The sequence below is a fragment of the Acipenser ruthenus genome, chromosome 24 (genome assembly GCF_902713425.1).
Source record: "Acipenser ruthenus chromosome 24, fAciRut3.2 maternal haplotype, whole genome shotgun sequence".
NCBI lineage: Eukaryota > Metazoa > Chordata > Actinopteri > Acipenseriformes > Acipenseridae > Acipenser > Acipenser ruthenus.
Window position 1 is genome coordinate 21,367,226 of NC_081212.1, and position 19,363 is coordinate 21,386,588.

The 19,363-nt window shown below is 37.1% G+C and overlaps 1 protein-coding gene across 2 annotated transcripts; it reads left to right on the top strand.

The window, feature by feature from the left end:
• The first annotated feature begins 1,736 nt into the window (after positions 1–1,736).
• secisbp2l (SECIS binding protein 2-like) lies at positions 1,737–19,105 on the top strand. 2 transcript variants are annotated; one of them, XM_058998677.1, is made up of 18 exons: positions 1,737–2,024; positions 7,078–7,265; positions 7,757–8,072; positions 9,084–9,210; positions 9,492–9,724; positions 10,157–10,181; positions 10,272–10,381; positions 10,897–11,028; positions 11,779–11,868; positions 12,152–12,319; positions 12,743–12,884; positions 13,339–13,508; positions 13,765–13,897; positions 14,135–14,297; positions 15,409–15,629; positions 16,109–16,263; positions 16,727–16,946; positions 17,148–19,105. In XM_058998677.1, the coding sequence occupies exons 1-18, from the start codon at positions 2,004–2,006 to the stop codon at positions 17,771–17,773; spliced, it is 3,240 nt and encodes a 1,079-aa protein (XP_058854660.1). In that variant the 5' UTR covers positions 1,737–2,003; the 3' UTR covers positions 17,774–19,105. The 2 variants fall into 2 exon arrangements, with proteins under 2 accessions (XP_058854660.1, XP_058854661.1); XM_058998678.1 differs by having other exon boundaries at positions 7,120–7,265.
• Positions 19,106–19,363: the final 258 nt, after the last annotated feature.

The window sequence follows — 19,363 nt, forward strand, 5'->3', positions numbered from 1 at the left end:
GTGCATAATGTGGCACTGCCTTTTAGGTATTACGAAATGCATCTTTTAAAATGATACTAAAATATAAGTTTTCTTATTAGTGTTTCTTTAAAGATGTTAATACCTCTGTGTGCTATTTTAATACCACATGACTGTGATGTTGTTTTCTATTTAAAGTCAACTTCACAGCCCTGGAGCAAGAAGGTTGGGCTCTGCTAGTTTCCTGTAAATCAGTTATGATAATGATCAATGATGAAACTGGGCTGTTTCTGTTTTTGGGTTATTGTATTAGTTAGTTATGTATTTTAAATGTTTATAATTCTTCATTTGCTTTTATATGTCTACTGTGTCTTTTCATCTGCCGTTTCTCTCCCTATCCTTATTTGTCTTTCTATTTTATTTTTCCTTATAAGAAACATTTTAACGTTAAACATCTGCTAAATAAATAATAATACAATTAAAAATAATGAAACTATGCATGTTTTACCTGGCTATATCATAGTTTCAAGCAAGTTTGACACCACACAAACAGGTTATGTATCTCATTAATAGTGTTGCTTGTGGCCAGATTGGTGTTGCAGGAGCAAGCTAGTTGTGGATGGTTAAAGCTGTGATAAAGTTCAGTACAAATCCAGATTTTGTTGGGGAAATCATGGGTGGTCATTCTTACTGCCTTTTGTATAATATGAGACTGTGTTGACCTTTACGCTATTAAGTTATATAACTTGAACATAATGTAACATTGTAATTATAGCTTATTGTATTTTAAATATGGAAACAGAGAAAAACATAATTAAACTGTTAAATGTTTTGTATATAATTTAAGACTTAGAAAGCCATGTGCACCATTCCAAATTCTGCTATTGTCTGTTTTACCGCACCCAGTTCCACCCCTTACTACATCTTTATATTTGTGACCTATTTAGGCCATATGCATAATAGGTAACATTTTATTTTAGTCATTTTTAGTAACTTGCTGTTGTTATAAAGTTGCTAAAATTGGTTTACATTAATTTAAGCACCATATATTATTAGCTTATATATTATGAACATAGGATTATAGGGATAGTAATACAGTATGTTTTTGTACTACTACTAATAAACATATGACATGTAATACTTAAGCAAGCGAACCATTTTGAGTAGTAGTATGGCATTTTTATGTAAAGGCACTTTCTCCAGGCAAAGGATTTTATAATTATTATTATTAGTTTATTTAGCAGACGCCTTTATCCAAGGTGACTTACAGAGACTAGGGTGTGTGAACTATGCATCAGCTGCAGAGTCAGTTACAACTACTTCTCACCCAAAAGACGGAGCACAAGGAGGTTAAGTGACTTGCTCAGGGTCACACAATGAGCCAGTGTTTGCTGTGAGGATTTGAACCAGGGACGTCCTGGTTATAGCCCTTTTCTTTAACCACTGGACCACACAGCCCCCTACAATGAGACATTGGTTAAATTAGAATATGAGTAAAAAGAAGAGTATTAAAATGTCAAAAGTATGTCCTTTGTATTGTTTATTGCCCAAGTAAAGCAGTTTTCATGTTATTGGTCCAAATTCAAAAATCTTTAACACGTGTCGTCGTGCTTTTTTTTTTTTGGATTAAATAAATTTGGCTATTCATGTACTGTAATTTATTTATTTAATTTTAATATCAATGTAGCACATCCATCCTTTAAAAAACACAGTTACTGTGCTAAAATAACTCCTGAGTTAAACGCTTTGTGAGTGGGCTGCATTGTTTTATGTAGAACACCAGCAAAGTTAGCTCGCAGGGAGTTGTTAATCTTTTTTGAGCCAGTAGGGCCTCCGTTCCAGATGACTCTCCTCCCTTGATGTTGATCCTGTTAGTGAGTGCAGGAACTGAGTGATAGTAGAACTACGGACCGAGCGACCGGGCTGGGTGTGTTTCTTCATTTAAACAGAGCCACTCAAGTGACAATGAAGAAAATAACAGCAACCTCCTGATAATTGCAACACACACACACAGTGAATCTGTCACAGTACCTGGATAGGCAGCTATGGACGCAAGTGACAACAAGGTAACCGGGATTAAAACACGGGGACTGGGTTTTATGCAGTGGTTATAGTAGGCCCTGAATGGAAAATCCGGAGTTAGTTTTTTTTTTTATATATATAAAGGAAACGTACAGCTGTATTGTCAGATAATTTTATCTTTCTGTTATATCATCTACATTTGCTTAATACTTTTCAAACAAAAAAAGGACATTAAGTACACTCTTATGCAGACTGACATAATTTATGTTTTTGTGTTTATAAAAATTATACTGTGTGCGTACGAGATTGGCTTCGTGGAAGCTTCTTGTCCTCGTGAAAACATCACAATTGCATCTTTCAGTCAGCTACAAATGTATTAATGTGTAAAATAGATATATTGAATTGTCGGTTTTGTTTTGTTTTGTGTTGTTACGTAGTGAGCAAACACTGTCAGTGCTGGCAACATCTATTGCCTGGTTAAAATACAAACAATAATACCCAACAATACCGTCACAGCAAAATGTAAGGAAGCAGCCACCAGTAATGCTCGCGTATGCACTTGCTTGACCAGGGGAAATGTAACGCATCTTGTGATTAATTATTAATATCTTTGTCTGTAGATAATGGTTTTTTTTTTTTTTTTTGTGGAGGCTTCTCGAAGCTAATTATAATGGCAAAGTTTTGACTTGTAACATTCCTCCAGGACAGGGGCAACAGCTCAATCTTGAGCGCTGCATTGTACAAATGCAAATAACGGGGTGGGGCGGGGGTTCCTAATGTGTAATATTTTAGCTGTTTGTCTTGAAGGTATTGGTTTTCATTATTGAACTTACTTTTTTCAAATCACAGTAGGTGCGTTTCTTAACTGCCCCAGTTAGGTTTGTCTGATGTCATTAGATGATCGTAATCCGCAAGACATATTGGGCCATATTTTCAAAGCTTTACCTCCAGTCTTTAACTAAGTCCAATTGTTTGAATGGAGGCAAATTAACGTACATGTTGTAAAATAAGAAACAAACACCTGAGAGTGAGAGAACTTGGATTATATTACTTAGTTGTTTTGGTTCTAGTTTTGTAAAATGAACAGATAAATTGATATCTTTAAACAAAAATAAAAAATTAGACATGAGTAAACGATCGTCATTAAATTTTTTGCTATGATATGGTTATACGGCATTGATCGCATTCCTCTAGAGAGTTGACATTTACTACAAGTATAGACTATAGACTATAGAGTTTCAAAAGCTTCTTCCTGACTTTAAGAGTGAGGCATTTTAAGGACTGTTGTAGAATGTATAACTTTCATTCTTTTAATGTGCTTTTTTAATCTTTTTTTCACACACCTGAATTAAGCAGACATTTAACTTAGTTACTTATTGGGTTATAAATATTTGTAACCCAGTTACAGGTTACATGGGTAGGGAATTTGTACTAAATGTCTATCTTTAATGGTGTAACAAACACAAAGGATTTTAAATATTCCACTGTCAGTGGTCGAAAGTTAAAAGCCCATGCTGATTTTGTGTTAAAACCTGCCTGCAGCAAGCATTTGCATATGTACAGTGTTGATTGTTCTCTTAATTTAAAGCACATGTCTCTTTAAGCATCTACTGTACAATGAAAAACAAACTCTCTTTAATGCATTGGATATCCAAACACACAAAAAAGATAATGCCACCACTCCGTTCTTATTAGTGTCAGCTCTTGTCTCCCTGCATCTGCCGATGACCTCAGAACCAAATTTACTGAAGACAATTGTTTGCTTTTAGCTGTGGTTGTTGCTGTCTTTATTTTTTTTCTTATTTCAATTAAAGTCTAAACAATTGGAGGTTTAACGGTGACTGAATGGATAACAAGATAATAAGCATCAGTTGAAACAGCTCTGCCAAAAAACAGCCAGTGATCCTTAGTATTTTCATCATAAAGAAATCTGGAAGCAATAACAAACAAGAACAAGGGATCTTACTGCTAATTCGACCCCTTCTAAAATGTTGGCATGAGGTGTCAGGCGTTTGCTTGTTCAGCTAGTTGGTGCCAAAACCCACTCCCAATTCATAGTTCTGTATTGCTCTACACAATAACATTTCGGCATTTTTATATACGATACAGTATTTCATTGTTTTAATTTTTTGTTTTCTAATTCAGTGACTTCTATAACACTCAGAAACAAACTTTTCTTTGTTGTAGAAAGCCTAATTTAATCATACGGTTAGTGCTGATGAAATCTAGCTGTATAATCGTTAGTCTGCGTCTCAGGATCTTGAGAAAACGGAAGTAATCCTGTCTGTTTTCTCGAGATCCTGGGATAAATAACGGAATGCTTTTCTCATGATTTTTTTGTTTTTGTTTTTGTTTTTGATGGCCTCGACAAGGCATTGGCTGCTACACACCAGACGTGATTCGACAAGCGAATACTGTGTGGGCAGTGATGCAACCAAATTAATAGAACCTATACTTTTAGATAAGTATCTTCACACCGCAGAGGACGCTGGAGCGACGTGAAATAAATAGGATTGAATCTGATTTTTAATTTATTTTATTTTATTTTTTTATTTCTTCGCGCGACTAGCGAATTAAGCAACCAGAGAACAGCTTAAATGCACGCGGTCCCCTGGGTTGAAGCAGTATGCAAAATGACTACAAAACTGCTACCCACAGACTCCAGGAAGTGGGGTCAATGGCTGTCAATGTACAGGATGTGGTTCATCTGGAGACCTGCTTTATTTGGTTTGTTAGAGTGGCTCAAAATGCAATTATTAAAAGATACCATGTACGGTATAATAAGGATGCAGCAAAACTGGAACAAGTCACAATTTGCAAACCCTTCCACTGTACTTTTTCAGTAAGAAAGAAACCTGCCTAGTGAAAGCTATACAATCTGGTGGCTTTTATACTAATGCATGTTATGTAGTCTTCAGTTAGTTTATGTAATTCTATATTTAGTCACTTACATGTTTCTGTTTGGTGCTTTAAATTTAGAAGGCCAGGGACTGTCTTCCAAGAAAATAGTAAGAAACTTCCTCTAGTAATTAGTAGTTCAGGTACATCAACTCAACAGGTTAATAGTGATATCTTGAAATGGCTGACGGAAATTACTTTTCTAAAAATATACCTTCCAGCACCTATGCTTAGACAATTGATCAGACCAAGAGTGACCTTTAGAATAATCCCAAGCTCCAAATGAAGAACAAACCAGAACACCTCCTGGGACCTCATCTTAGCACCTATTTTTAACTTCATTATCATTCACTAGTAATATATTTGTATTGTATTCAACATCATAAACCTTGAAGTTTGAGTTTATGGTCGTAACAATTAAGCTATGAATATTTACACACAGCAGAGCGGAGAAAAATGTTAAATACCAATATGTTGACTAGTGCTTTAGGTTATTTTTTTTTTTTTTTTTATTGAACTCCAAAGTGAAATAAATGAGTGTACTTTACTGTAAAAGACACAATGCCTACAAGTGAAGAGATCTTGTTACTTAAACCCCTTGGAATGACTTTTGAAATCTACCATGTTTGCAGGGGGCAGCAGGGTATGAGTGAAAGCAAGCTTGCTCTTCAACGGTACAGTGTGCTGCCTTGTGGACTCACTGCTCAAGTGTGCTGATGCTTTCACCCTGTACACCAAAGGGCCATAAATTGAATTTATCTCTGTGCTTTGCCAGTCTCTGGAGAGCAATCCAAAGGCATGCCAGAGACACGCTGCATTATTCTTCTGCTAATGCACAGCAAGCCGCTCACTGTTGTGGAGTTATGGGGTTGGTCACCGTGTTCTCTGTGAGTGGGTGACTTGGAGATTATAGCAGCCTAGGCTGCCAAGTGTGCAGCTGACTACAGATCAAGAGCAGTAATTGTTTGCTTGGGATCGAAGCTATTTTAACCCATTCTTTATTTTCCAAGAAAGATGAGGAACCATTTCCCTTCCTGTCTACTGCGTTGGGATTATAGAGCCTGAATAATATTATAAACCATTTCTTACCACCAGTTTTCTTACTAACTGCACAGTATTATAGTTAGCAAGTCTGAAAATATATACAGGGGGTGCAGTTGTGAGGAGTTCAATGTTTATGTAGCTTTTCTGCCGCAGTACTTGCCTGGGGACTTCACAAAAAATGTGTTCTAGTCACTGAGTAATATTTAGGTATAACTGAATACATTTCCAAATTCTTCCAATTATAATTAAAGCACTTCTCTGCCAAAAACAACTCTATTTTGCTTCTGGAAAACCAAATGTAAAATCTGTGCCTTCAAAGAAAGATCAAGGACAGGAATGTAGTTTGTAAGACAAATGGATTTTAGTGTTTAAAACATATTTTCAAAGTGTTTACTCCAGTCTTTAATTGCTATCTTTTTTTAAGAGGTAAAACACCTGCTAATTTTACAAAACTAGAACCAAACAACCAAGTAATAAATTAGCAATAGTTCACTTCAGCACTCTCAAGGTGTTAACATGATTTTTTTTTACCTATAGTAGGTTTCACTATTGTGCAATGTATTGTGACACACTATTTTTAGTTACGACCTGAAGTAGACTGGCTTACTGTAAATCTGCAATGAAATGTTTATAAGCCTTTAGATGAACTGAGAGCTATTATAGAATTAAATGACACTCACTAGACCTGAAACAGCTTAGCATTATAATCCTTAATAGTGCCAGCCTTCCTTTCACCTGTCATACGCTACAGCTTATACAACCGTGAAAGCAAACTCCTGTGCACTGATAAGATAAATACAGTATTTATAGCAAGCAGAAGTCTGTTGTTTGTATGTTATTGTCAGGTTGTTAATGTAACTTTTTTCACTGGTTGATGATGGATATCTGTTACAATACATTCATTGTTCATGTTTCCTTGAATATATAAAAACAATATTTCACCTATGACTTACCCTAGGATTACATTTTATTATGACCTCCATAGCTGCTTGTATTGTAGGCCACCAAATGGTACCTGAATGAATACATTTAATGTATAGTTGATGTGAACAAATACTCCCCTATCTTGTTTAAAGCACACCATCGTGCTGTTACACTGTTCAATAGCAGTAGTTTATTCAGGTTGTTCACTGCCGTTTCTACTGAACCCCTTAGGATGGCAAGCTCTCTGCTGAAGTAGAACCGTTTATTCCTCAGAAGAAGGGCTATGAAGCGGTTTTGGTCTCAATGAATCTTCCGAATGGCAGTGGAGAAGGGGGCAGTGCCAGCGGAGTGGAGCCCACTCCCATCCCTAGTTACCTGATCACATGCTACCCATTTGTACAGGAAAATCAACCCAACAGGTGAGCATTCTCATACATTCACTCCGTTCAAATGTCAATTAAGTTGCATTTAAAACAAATACAAATAAAAATCAAGACAATAAAATGTCCACATTCAAATTGACCTACAGTACTGCATTGTCCGTTCTTGATTCACTTGAGCATTGAATAAAAATACCAATTTTAAAAAAAATATGCAAAAAATATGCACATTTTAACACTGAACTGTTTTCTCCCCTGTAATTAGAAGGGAATTTGACTTGGAGTAGTTGTCTGAACGATGACCTCATTGAAGTATAAGCAGTGAGAGTGTTGCTAATAGACTAACACACACCCCTCCTGAAAGCAGTGAAATCTTGTTTTTAAAGGAAATATAACCCTGACATGTCATAAAGAAAAACAAACACAAAAACATGCATACAGTACATATTGTACACAAGCACTACCCTGATCTCCTACTAAACCCTGTTTATGTAAGGTCTGTGGATTTACTAATTTATATTTCTTTGTAGGCAATTACCCTTGTATAACAGTGACATCAGATGGCAGCAGCCCAACCCGAACACAGCTGGCCCATACCTTGCATATCCTATCCTTTCATCACCACAGCCCCCTGTTTCAAGTGACTATGCCTACTACCAGATTATGCCTGCACCGTGCACTCCAATGATGGGATTTTATCACCCCTTCGCCTCCCCTTATGGAGCCCCTATTCAGACAGCAGGAGTAGTCAGTGTCTCCAGTGAGTGTGCTGATCGACCCGGGCAGCTCTTCCAAGCTGCAAACCAGAGGGGGCGAGGCATCATAAGGTCACCACTGGTGTCAAAGGTAAGCAGCAAGTCATTCCTGTTTGTTTTACTGTAACCTGCTATAACAGGCTTTTTTTGAGGATCAGCCCATGTAGACTGTGCAAAAATAAGGGTTTTATACAGTGGCGCCAATTGCTGCGGGGCTGGGGGGGGGGGGGCGGCAAATGCCACATTATAATTAAATTAATGTGGCATTATAATTAATTATTTATAGGGCTGTTAGGGTTAAATAAACGGCAGTAGCATTCTGTTTATTAATCTGTTAATATGTCTTTGTAGTAGTGGGGTGATTAATTCACTACAGGGAAAATAAAGTAATATAATGTGATTTTTTGTTTAATGATTGCTTCATTTCTGTGGATATTGAACTGTTGTATAACTGAAGGACTAAAATACAGGTAAACAGACTCGTGAAATACCCCAGGCCCTTCATGTATTTTAAAAGCTATACTACCACCGATAACCGTGCGAGTACCCTCCCAAGATTACTAGCAGTATAATAGCTTATTTGCTGCTGTCCCTTTAACAAAGCATGCAGTTGTGGAATACAGTACGCAAAGCTGTAACCTTTGACCTATATAAGTGTTGGATCTTGAATAAATTGTTGGCTGTGGATGTTGCATGTGACTACGTGACTGGATCAGATAAGTGCACTTCTTTGTGTTCATTGTGTTAAATATGTGCGTGTGTTGTATTGGGGTTTTGTTATTCACATCTGAAGTGGTGTTGTATAGCTGCTTTGTTGATTAAACGTGTGTAAGGAATTTGGGTTTTTCATTCTGTTGGTAGATGTAAGATTAATGCAATGTCAGTGGTTCCTATTGATAAAAAAAAAAAAAAAAGTGGTTTCATTACAACGAGCACCTAAGCAATCCGGGTTCAGCTTTGCCCCCCCACCCCCAAGATTTTGTTGAAATGGCTCCACTTATTTCATAATACTGTATTGAAATAGGGGTTCATCCTCTGCTTCCTTGTCATATTTTTATGTGCATTTACCTGGCTCCTGATATTTATATTTTGTATATACTAGGTTCCACAGCAAATACGAACCCAAAGACCGCCTATGAGAAGTATTGCTGTTCAAAAGGAGATCAGTGCTTCAGGTCCCGACAACAGATCAAAGATAGTGCTTTTGGTGGACGCTGCACAGCAGACAGGTAACCTATATATACAAGGAATGCTTAACACAACATACATATGAATTGACCTGCTATGTAACAGCGTTACCATAAGAAAAAGCTAGGTTCTTGTGGACTCTTATTGAGCATTTATTTGCTGTTAAGTTATTGATTTTCAGTTCAGGTCAGACTGGGTTCAGACATCACGTGTTTTCTTTGAAAGGTTAGACTGCTTAGTCGTGTGAGGAAACATTTTTGGAATCTAGCCATTCCTGTTTTAGTGTACTGATTAACACTTTTGCTATGTATCCTGTTGTTAGATTTCCCTGGTGAAATAGCCAATAGGTCCCTCTCGGAACGGACTAGTCCTTTGCTATGGAAAACCAAAGCAAGGCGAAGAAGAGCGTCGCACCCGGCAGCAGAGTCTTCCAGCGAGCACGGGGCCAGCGAGGCAGACATTGACAGTGACAGCGGCTACTGCAGTCCCAAACACAGCCACAATCAGGCCACCGGCATGGGCACCAGGACCTCGGATCCCATTAATAATTCAATTGTATGTGTTTACACCTGCGTTTTACCACGTTTAAACTTTTATTAGATGTAACTCATTAAGACCATTTAAATATTCTATTACCTCCTATTTGCATTAGCAGTGTTGTCCATGCCTTCCTTCTGTTGTGCTAAAGACCTTTTTTAAAAAAAAAAAAAAAACCTTTTTCAATTAATGTGCTGTAGGTCACATGATCCGACTGAGTAATCATGAACTTAATTCAGCCCTGCATACCAGGAAGTGATTAGGTGTATTTTAAAAAGTCTCCTTAGCTGCATAAAAATAAAATGAGCAAGCAAAGAGATGCATTGAAATAAAAGCTGTAAATGGGTTGTTGTGTCCTTTGTAGGGATTATAATGGCTCGGATCTATTGTGGATGCTGTTGAACTGATGCTGAAATTGCCTGTATATAACATATTATTCTCTTTTTCCAGGTAGCTGAATCAGCTGGAACACCAGGTAGTTAAGCTTTTTGTGCATAAGCTCTACTGTTTAATACCTGATTTGGTCGTCGTACTTGACTTCATTGATTCTTGTTTCCTTTCACAGCTGCTAGCTGGGTAAACGTAGCCTCTCAAGCCACTCAGAAAACATGGATGGACAGAAATTCACAGTTTCTTAGGGGTGGAAAACCAGCCGAACACAGAAATTATGCCCAGGTAAATAGAGAGGCAATGGAAAACAAATCAGAAATTGTAGCAGAACCCACTATAGATTCAAAAATATATATTGTATAATTTCTGTGAGAGAACAGTATTTAAGAAAGGTAGAAACAAGACCTGCATAAATTACTCAAAGAAAAGATATTATCATCCCAATAAAAACCAGATGATTTTTTAAAAATTTATAGCAGCAATTTGTCCTGCGGTAATGGTGAGAATACTGTATAGGTGTAGCGGCTGATTTTGTAGAATCATATAAGCCTTTCACTGTGAACTACAGTAGGTGAAGCATTGTGCACTGAAACATGTGCAACACTGATATGCTTCCCCACCTTACTTCTCCAATAATCAGCCTTATCATAGGCAAGTATTACTAGAATAGTTAGTAAGCATGATCTAAGCAAAAAACACAATAGAGAATGGCACAGAACGCACCTCCTAGGATATTAAACTTGTAAGAGATTACATACATGGAGCATGTATAAAGAGAATGTGCTTTGCCTGACTTGCAGGTTGGATACAGAGGCAGAGGGCAGAGCACTTCGTCCGAGAGAAGCTTGCAAAGGAGACCGCCAGATTGGAAGCCACCGAATATAAGCCAGTTAACTGGTGCACAGCAAACCACAAAGCCCTTGTATTTTGAGGTATGGTTACATTGATTGAAGTGTTAGATAACAAGCTTAATCACCTTTCTAAGTATTCTAATGAATACATAAGTATTCTAAGTATTCTAATGAATACCTCTTCAAACAGCACCTGTAGAACTCCTCTGTTTGTATCCTGGGACACTATCACCCTTCATTTAAATGTGCTTTATTTTGCTCTTATCTGCCCCCTATTTTACTGCATTTAATCCTGTACTTCAGAATACTGTAATCTGCCAAGTGTTTAACCTGTAGTATTTTGTATTTAATCATATCCTGATGTAACTATCACTATTTAATCATATCCTGATGTAACTATCACTATTATCTGCTGTATTATTGAATTGTGTTTTGTCACACTTGTACTTTGCTTGAACAAAAGTTATTGTATTTCTTGCTCTTATTGTATTACTTGTATTGTAACACTTGAAATGTATTTGCTTACGATTGTAAGTCGCCCTGGATAAGGGTGTCTGCTAAGAAATAAATAATAATAATAATAATAATAATAATAATAATAATAATAAAAATAATAATATATAACTAAAGAAAATAATTTTATACAGACAATTAAGAAATAGTCCCTGTTTAAAGCTGATTAAATACACAAGAGAAATGCTTATATTCTCAATTTAAAAAAAATTATATATATATATATATATATATATATATATATATATATATATATATATATATGATTTATCTCTGTGAGCTACTGCTTGTTAATGCACTTTGTGATTTCCTTCCCAGGATGAAGATGAATTTCCAGACTTGGTTCCTGCAGCTGCTGTTTCAAGGACTAAGACTGAACCAATACAGCCAAAACTTCCCACGAACCTTGTAAGCAATGCCATTGTATACCTTGTCTTTGTATTGTTTCATATACAGAGAAATTGCTGAGCTCATCTTATTGCTACAGTGTAACTACTGTAATAAAGCACATACACAGTCACCTACAGCTTGCAGTGATGCAGAAGTAAAATACCAGTTGGAGAAATAATCATGTTACTACTATCCAATACAATGCATCAGGTTGCATCCGGTGGTTTGTAAAAAAGCATGATTTTAAAAATATTTAACAATGGTTTTAAATAGTGTTGTGTGTGTGACTTTTTTTTTTAAGCTGGATAATTTGCCTGAGAACTCTCCAATGAACATAGTGCAGACTCCAATTCCGATTACCACTTCTGTACCTAAACGAGCGAAAAGTCAGAGGAAGAAAGCATTGGCTGCAGCCCTGGCCACTGCCCAGGAATATTCTGAGATCAGCATGGAACAAAAGAAACTTCAGGTCAGCTTTTGCAGATTGTATTACGATTACAGTAAGTTAATAACAAATCTCTCGGAATCGCATTTGTGTAGTTCGTCAGTGGGGAGGTTTCTACTTTGTGGGCGAATGCTATGTGGGCTGCAATTTGAACGCTACTCATGTATTGTAGTTACTATAGACACATTCATGGACAGTGGCAACATCAGTACATTTGAGGAACAATTAATACACAAGGAAAAAACTGAGTCGCTGAGCATGTCCTGTTCTTGAGGTGTGAAGCTACATACGGATTAGTCATGTGAGAAAACATTTTTGGAATCTTGCAATTCCTGTTTTACTGCGTGGTACAATCAACCCACTGGTAATGTTAACACTTCTGCTGTGTGTCCTAGTATTACAATAGTGCCACCTCATAATTCTGTGTTATATTGTTGTTTTCTGCAGGAAGCCCTGACAAAAGCTGCTGGGAAGAAGAGTAAAACCCCAGTGCAGCTGGATCTGGGAGACATGCTGGCTGCTCTGGAGAAACAGCAGCAGGCTATGAAGGCTCGTCAGCTCACCAACACCAAGCCACTGTCCTACACAGGTACTGTCCGGTGCTGTGTTACAGTAGCTAGGTTTGCAAGGTGGATTGTAATCTAGTGGTATGTGCGAATAGGAGCCACCAGATATGTTTGCTACTGTGAAGCTTGCCATCCATTACTCTAGTGCAATTTGCAATTTGCTGAGAGGGACCTGAGTGACCGGATTAACAATACTACTGGAAAATATGCATTTTTTTTTTTTTTTTAAATAGCTAAAAATCAAATGTAAAAAGTAGGAGTTACCCCATTCCAGCAAGGATCTTAGGTACCCAAAAAAACTTCTACATTTACCAAGTTGTTTTAGTCTAATGGAATGTATGAGGTGTTTAGACCTTTTTTTATTGGAGAAATGAAGCACCAATTTAGGATTTTTAATTGTTCAATGGCACTTGTATTTGAAGCGAATTCCTGAAAATTCCCTGAGGTTTGTGATTTTATTTTCTGTTCACGTTCTAGTTGGCACTGCAGCCCCCTTCCATAGCAAGGATTCCAGCAGCAAGAAGTTGATGCTGAAAAGCCAGCCCTATACTGGGCCTCATAACGTGCTGGACTCCACTGCCCCCAGGCTAAAAAGAGGAAAGGAAAGGGAGGTTCCCAAGGTGAAGAGGCCAACAGCACTGAAGAAGGTTAGAAATTGACAATACTACATGAAAAAATAATACGAAGAATAAAAAGCTATAGCAATGCTATGTCGGTCATAGTGTGATAAATACATGCTATTTTATGGCACTTTAGCAACACTATTATTTTGATTTAATGTTGATACATGGGGTCAGATTCAATGTCTTTATGCCTGAGTGCAGTTTGCACCATTTCTTGGTTAAAAGGAAAAGTATTACCTGAAGTGATGACTAAAACACATTTGCTCATTTTTTGCCTTAGATTATTCTGAAAGAAAGAGAAGTAAAGAAAGGCAGATACTCTCTTGACCACAGTCTCGTGGAACCAGAAGAGCAGAGTGACCTACAGTTACATTTTACTGATGACCAGTCCAGGGAAGCTGTGTCTCAGGAAGGTTTGTAAATCTGCAGTGCCTTCTCATACCTGTATGCCCTTTTACTGCGGTGTGTGTTACATTAACATAATTTGCTTACCCTGTGTTTCTTTTACAATGCAGCTGTATTTGTTTCTTCATGGTATTCAGTGTCTGCTATAATGGTTTAAATACAACATGTCTACTCATTCCCATGTATTTACAAGTGTTTTTGTTCAAGTGCATGTATATAAAAATGAAAAGCATTTTGTTTTGCAGAAATGGGTCTTAGCATGCCCAGCGATGCCTCTCTTTCCCCTGCAAGCCAGAACTCACCATACAGCATCACTCCCGTCTCTCAAGGATCCCCTGCTAGTTCTGGAATAGGAAGTCCAATGGCAACATCGGCCATCACGAAAATACACAGCAGGAGATTCAGAGAGTAGGTGCTTTTGAAAGATATTGTAAAAAAAAAAAAAAAAAAGAATCTAATTGCTATCTGTAAGCTTTCATTCCTGAAATAAAATGTGTGCCTTTTTGGCCTGTACACCCTGCATATTAGACACAAGAACCAAAAATTGCCTTTTGAATTGCTCTATTTTTAGTTTAGTTTAATGAGAGCTTATATATAGATCCATAAACGCCTTAGTACAAGGCTACCCATGGGTTAACAGTATTGCAAAACAATTATTTGCTTTTCAAATTCTTGGCCCAAATGAAATATATTCAGGATCTGAAATTTGTGCTGTAAATGCTAACGGTCTCTTTTAAGGAAGGTCTATACAATAAATGATTGTACAGTGTATGGTACAAGTGGCTTGTAGATTGCTTGCTTCTCAGTGCATTGTATGCTTCTCTTTACAAACAGGCTTTTGTTATCAGAATTGTCCAATGTAAGCACTTTGCTCCAGCCTACCCGAATCTCTCAAACCTTACAGATCATGAATTCTAACAACCCTATAGCGACAAAAACACTCTTGTTTTGGTGCAGTTCATTCCTAAAGAAATATCTATGCATTGTGGTATTATTTTGTGTCGGCCAACTGAGGTTTAATAACCCCACAACACTGCTAGTAGAACAAATCAGTTGGTTATTAGTTGTCTTATTATTATTATTGTTATTATTATTATTATTATTACCTATTTATAAACCAGAACTGTAGGTCCATCCTGTTACTCACATATAGTACATGTATTTGAGGTTCTTATATTTGTTAAAAATACCAGTACATAAAATACAGAAATAGATCTTAATTGACAAATATTTATCACAAGATTTATTTATTTATTTATTTTCAGTTGCATAAAGTTAGTTTATCTGCAAACCTAAGAGGTTCAGGCTGCTCGATGTGTGAAATGGCATCTCTTATAATTAGAGACACCCTACGTATTGTTAACTTAATTGATTAAATAAAAAATGATTCAAATCGGGAACTACTTTTAAACATTAAGTGTTGTTGTTTAACTTTAGAATTGTATATTCTATGCACAGGATTTGGTTGTTTTTGTTAAGTGATTTTTCTCTGTATTTGAATTGTGTTTGAATGAATTAGGTATTGCAACCAGGTTCTGAGCAAGGAGATTGATGAGAGCGTGACCGTCCTGCTGCAGGAACTCGTGCGCTTCCAGGAGCGTGTCTACCAGAAGGACCCTACGAAGGCCAAAGCCAAGAGAAGGCTGGTCATGGGTCTGCGTGAAGTGACCAAGCACATGAGACTCAACAAAATCAAGTGCGTCATCATCTCTCCAAACTGTGAAAAGATCCAGTCGAAAGGTAAGAACAAGCTCAAAGAAATGTGGACAACCCTTTTAAATAGTAGTGAGAATTGAAAACTAATTACATACAGTTATATTGAAAATCATATGTAATTACATAGTGATTACATACAATTGCAGTATATTGAAATGTATTAATAATGCATATTGAAATCCAAAGATATATTCGATTAATGAATAAATGCAACAGTGTGACCCTGGAATGGTGCAATGTGAACTGTCCTAGTTTTATTAATGATCTGATCACAGAAATATTAGAAACTGCAAAAAGCAGATTGTTTTATTACTTGCAGGTAGGGGGCAGCAAAAACATTTCTAAAAGGGGATTCATATGTTTATTGTAAACCTTGTTAACCAGCCACCATATTAGATATATCCTTGTTAAATTGTTTCATGAACTGTAGTTTCCCTTTAATATCCGCTTTTTGTTTCCAAATAGATCTACAGACTAACCCTCCTTTTCCCCCCCCTGCTAAGGTGGACTGGACGAAGCACTGTACAATGTCATAGCTATGGCCAGGGAGCAGGAGATTCCTTTTGTCTTCGCCCTGGGGCGCAAAGCATTGGGGCGCTGTGTCAACAAACTGGTTCCTGTTAGTGTTGTGGGAATCTTCAACTTCAGTGGGGCAGAGGTAGGAATTGAGAACACTGTCCTAGAGAAACACAAATGTATCCGTGACGGTGTACGTGAGGGTGCACACTGCTGGAGCTCACTGATGAAGAAGGGCTTCAAACTTGAATATGTTGTATACAAGAGATAACAAGTGTATTGTATGTGGTTCACCTAATTGCATCTTTTGACCACAACATTTTAATGTGAAAAGCTTAACTTTAACATTACTTTGAGAAACAAAAGCAGCTTTACAACCATTTGATTATCAAGTGATGCTGATTCTTGTATTTAGTTTATAGTATATACTATACTTTATGTATATCCCCTTCGGTCACAATTTTTTGGACTCTATGGAGTTCGAGAAGTTGCTTTGCCAAAACTTTGAAATAAATGTATTATAAAATAGATGCATAGATAGGAAACAACATGTTACTATTATATACTGATAGGGAAATACTAACATAATCTTGATTATTTCCCAGTGCCTGTTTAATAAACTGGTGTCACTAACGGAGGAAGCTAGAAAGGCGTACAAAGACATGGTTTCAGCCATGGAGCAGGAGCAAGCTGAGGAAGCGCTGAAGAATGTGAAGAAGGTCCCCCACCACATGGGTCATTCGCGGAACCCGTCTGCAGCCAGTGCCATCTCCTTCTGCAGTGTCATTTCAGAGCCTATCTCTGAAGTCAATGAGAAAGAATACGGTAACATTTCAAATCCCAAAGATAGATTGATTTCTCCACAATATAGATTCTGTTTTATAACCAGTGTTGACAATCTGGATTGCATGTACAGAGTTGAACAGAGATTAAAAGGTAGACTAGGAATTCAAAAATGTTTTTCGTTCTTATGTTTCATTCAGAACTCCCTGTTTTTAATACGGTCTTGTTTCCTATTATTTATAGAAACAAACTGGAGAAACATGGTTGAGACCTCTGATGGACTAGAAGCATCAGAGACCAAGAAGGAGGAGCCAGCTAGCAGGACTGCTGTACCAGAGAAACCTGTTGGTGTATTAGCTGATAAAGGCAGCGAGGCAGCTCCTACTACACCTGTCAAAGCCGCCAGCATCGCCCCTGCTACCTCAGCTGCAAAAACTGCTGCATTGAGTGGTGCTGAAAAAGATGAAGGGAAACCAGACGACACCCTGGAATGGGCTTCTCAGCAGAGCACTGAGACTGGGTCCCTTGATGGGAGCTGTCGGGACCTGCTTAATTCCTCCATAACAAGCACAACCAGTACCCTGGTACCAAGCATGCTGGAGGAGGACGAGGATGAAGACGAGGACGAGGAGGAGGACTATAACCACAAGCCTATATCTGTGGAGGTGCCACTCACCAGCAGGATTGAGTCCTGGGTGACGGAGGCCCAAAAGACCTTGGAAAACCTGCAGCTTGGCAAAAACCAGGACAGCACAGAGGAAGATGATGGTGGCCATAGCGATGAGGAAGAACTAGAAGCGTCTGAGCAAGCAGATCCCGTTCTAGAGCATAAAGAGCAGCAGCTCAAACACAAGAGCATAACCTGTTGACTAAAACCAGCAGCTCCACAGAAGGGGCACTTTGTTTTCTAATTCCGTACTGTGATCCAAGCCTCACATCAGTAATCTCAGGAAACTTGAAAACCATTCATAGGGATAACTTGTAAAGTTTTTTGAGATGTTTGCCATGTTTATGTCATCTCCAAGATTTAGCAATTTGTTAAAAAGGACTTTCAGTATTACTTACTCCACAGTTTCTTCATTTTGGGATATTTTAAAATAACTGCAACTAATTGTAAACAACATTGGTTAATTACTCGAACATTTGGAGCGGTGCGTTAGCCTGTATAGTTTTAAATTGATTTGCATTATTTCCTAATAGTTCCGTGTTTCAGACCTGTTTCCTTAAAAAAAAAAAAATATATATATATATCATTTGTCAAATGTGCTATTAATGGTAGCTTCCTTTTAAAATCTTGTCTACATATGGGATAATGACATATTGAATGCTAGTAATACAGCTTTTGGAACAAATTGAAGGTTATGCACTTTTACATGACTTTGAAACTTTGGTTTGTTGTTTGGTTACAGATACTATTTGTATATTAACACATGCAATGGGAAAACTCTTCTTTTGTATATACATTTTGTTCCCATTTATTTAACATAAAGTAGTACTAGACTAAAGCCTTAGACATCACAAAATAGGATTTCACATTTTATTGCATTTCATCCAGCAATGACATTCTAATATATAATACAATATATTTTTTTCTCACGATGGTTTTTTTGTTTTTGTAAACTTGTAATACTGGTGAAAGGGAAAGTTAATGTTTTGTGGAAGTTTTTTTTTTATTTTATTTTTTGCCTTTGCTTTACTGAGTAGGCAGAATATTTGAGGTAAATTCAAAAGTAAGTATGAGAGATGCATCTCACCAGCCTTTAGATAATAAAAAAAAGAGTTCCACTAAATCTGTTTAAATTCATTTTCTTGGCATAAGAACGTATGTCCAGGGGTACTACATTTGTTTTTTCAGGTTAAACTCCTTCGGTATAGTAAATATTCTACAATAACAATTTACATACAGGAATATGCATAATTTGTTCCCTATAGTTCTACATTTCCAAGCAAAAAGTATTCCTCATACAATTATTTGTCTGTCCAGGCATAGATGGTTTGTATAGTGTGAACAATACAAGATCACATTCCATCTGTAGTTTCTATGTGTTGGATATTACATACAGGCCATGCATACAAAGTTTTCTTTTGATTTTCAAATTGGCTTCCATTTTTCTTCTTTAAAAAAAAAAAAAAAACTAATGAAACTGTTTATCTAGGAAGTAAAATGCCATCTAAAAATATAATTGCATACAGTTTTGGAAGATTACAAAAATATAATCTTGGCTCCATATTAAAATGTAAGGGTGGTTCTTGCAACATTTACAAGCTGTGATTGCCTTGCTTTTAGAAAACCCCATTGGATTATGTTTTCAGAATTGTTTCTTTGTCTGTAATGCTACTAATACCTCACCCTAGCAGGTCCAAGTTACACTGGTCCCCATCAAAAACCCATTCGTTTGCACTTTAGTACCGTGCAACATTTTAAATATGTCTGTCAAAGTGTCCCCCAGCAATGTATT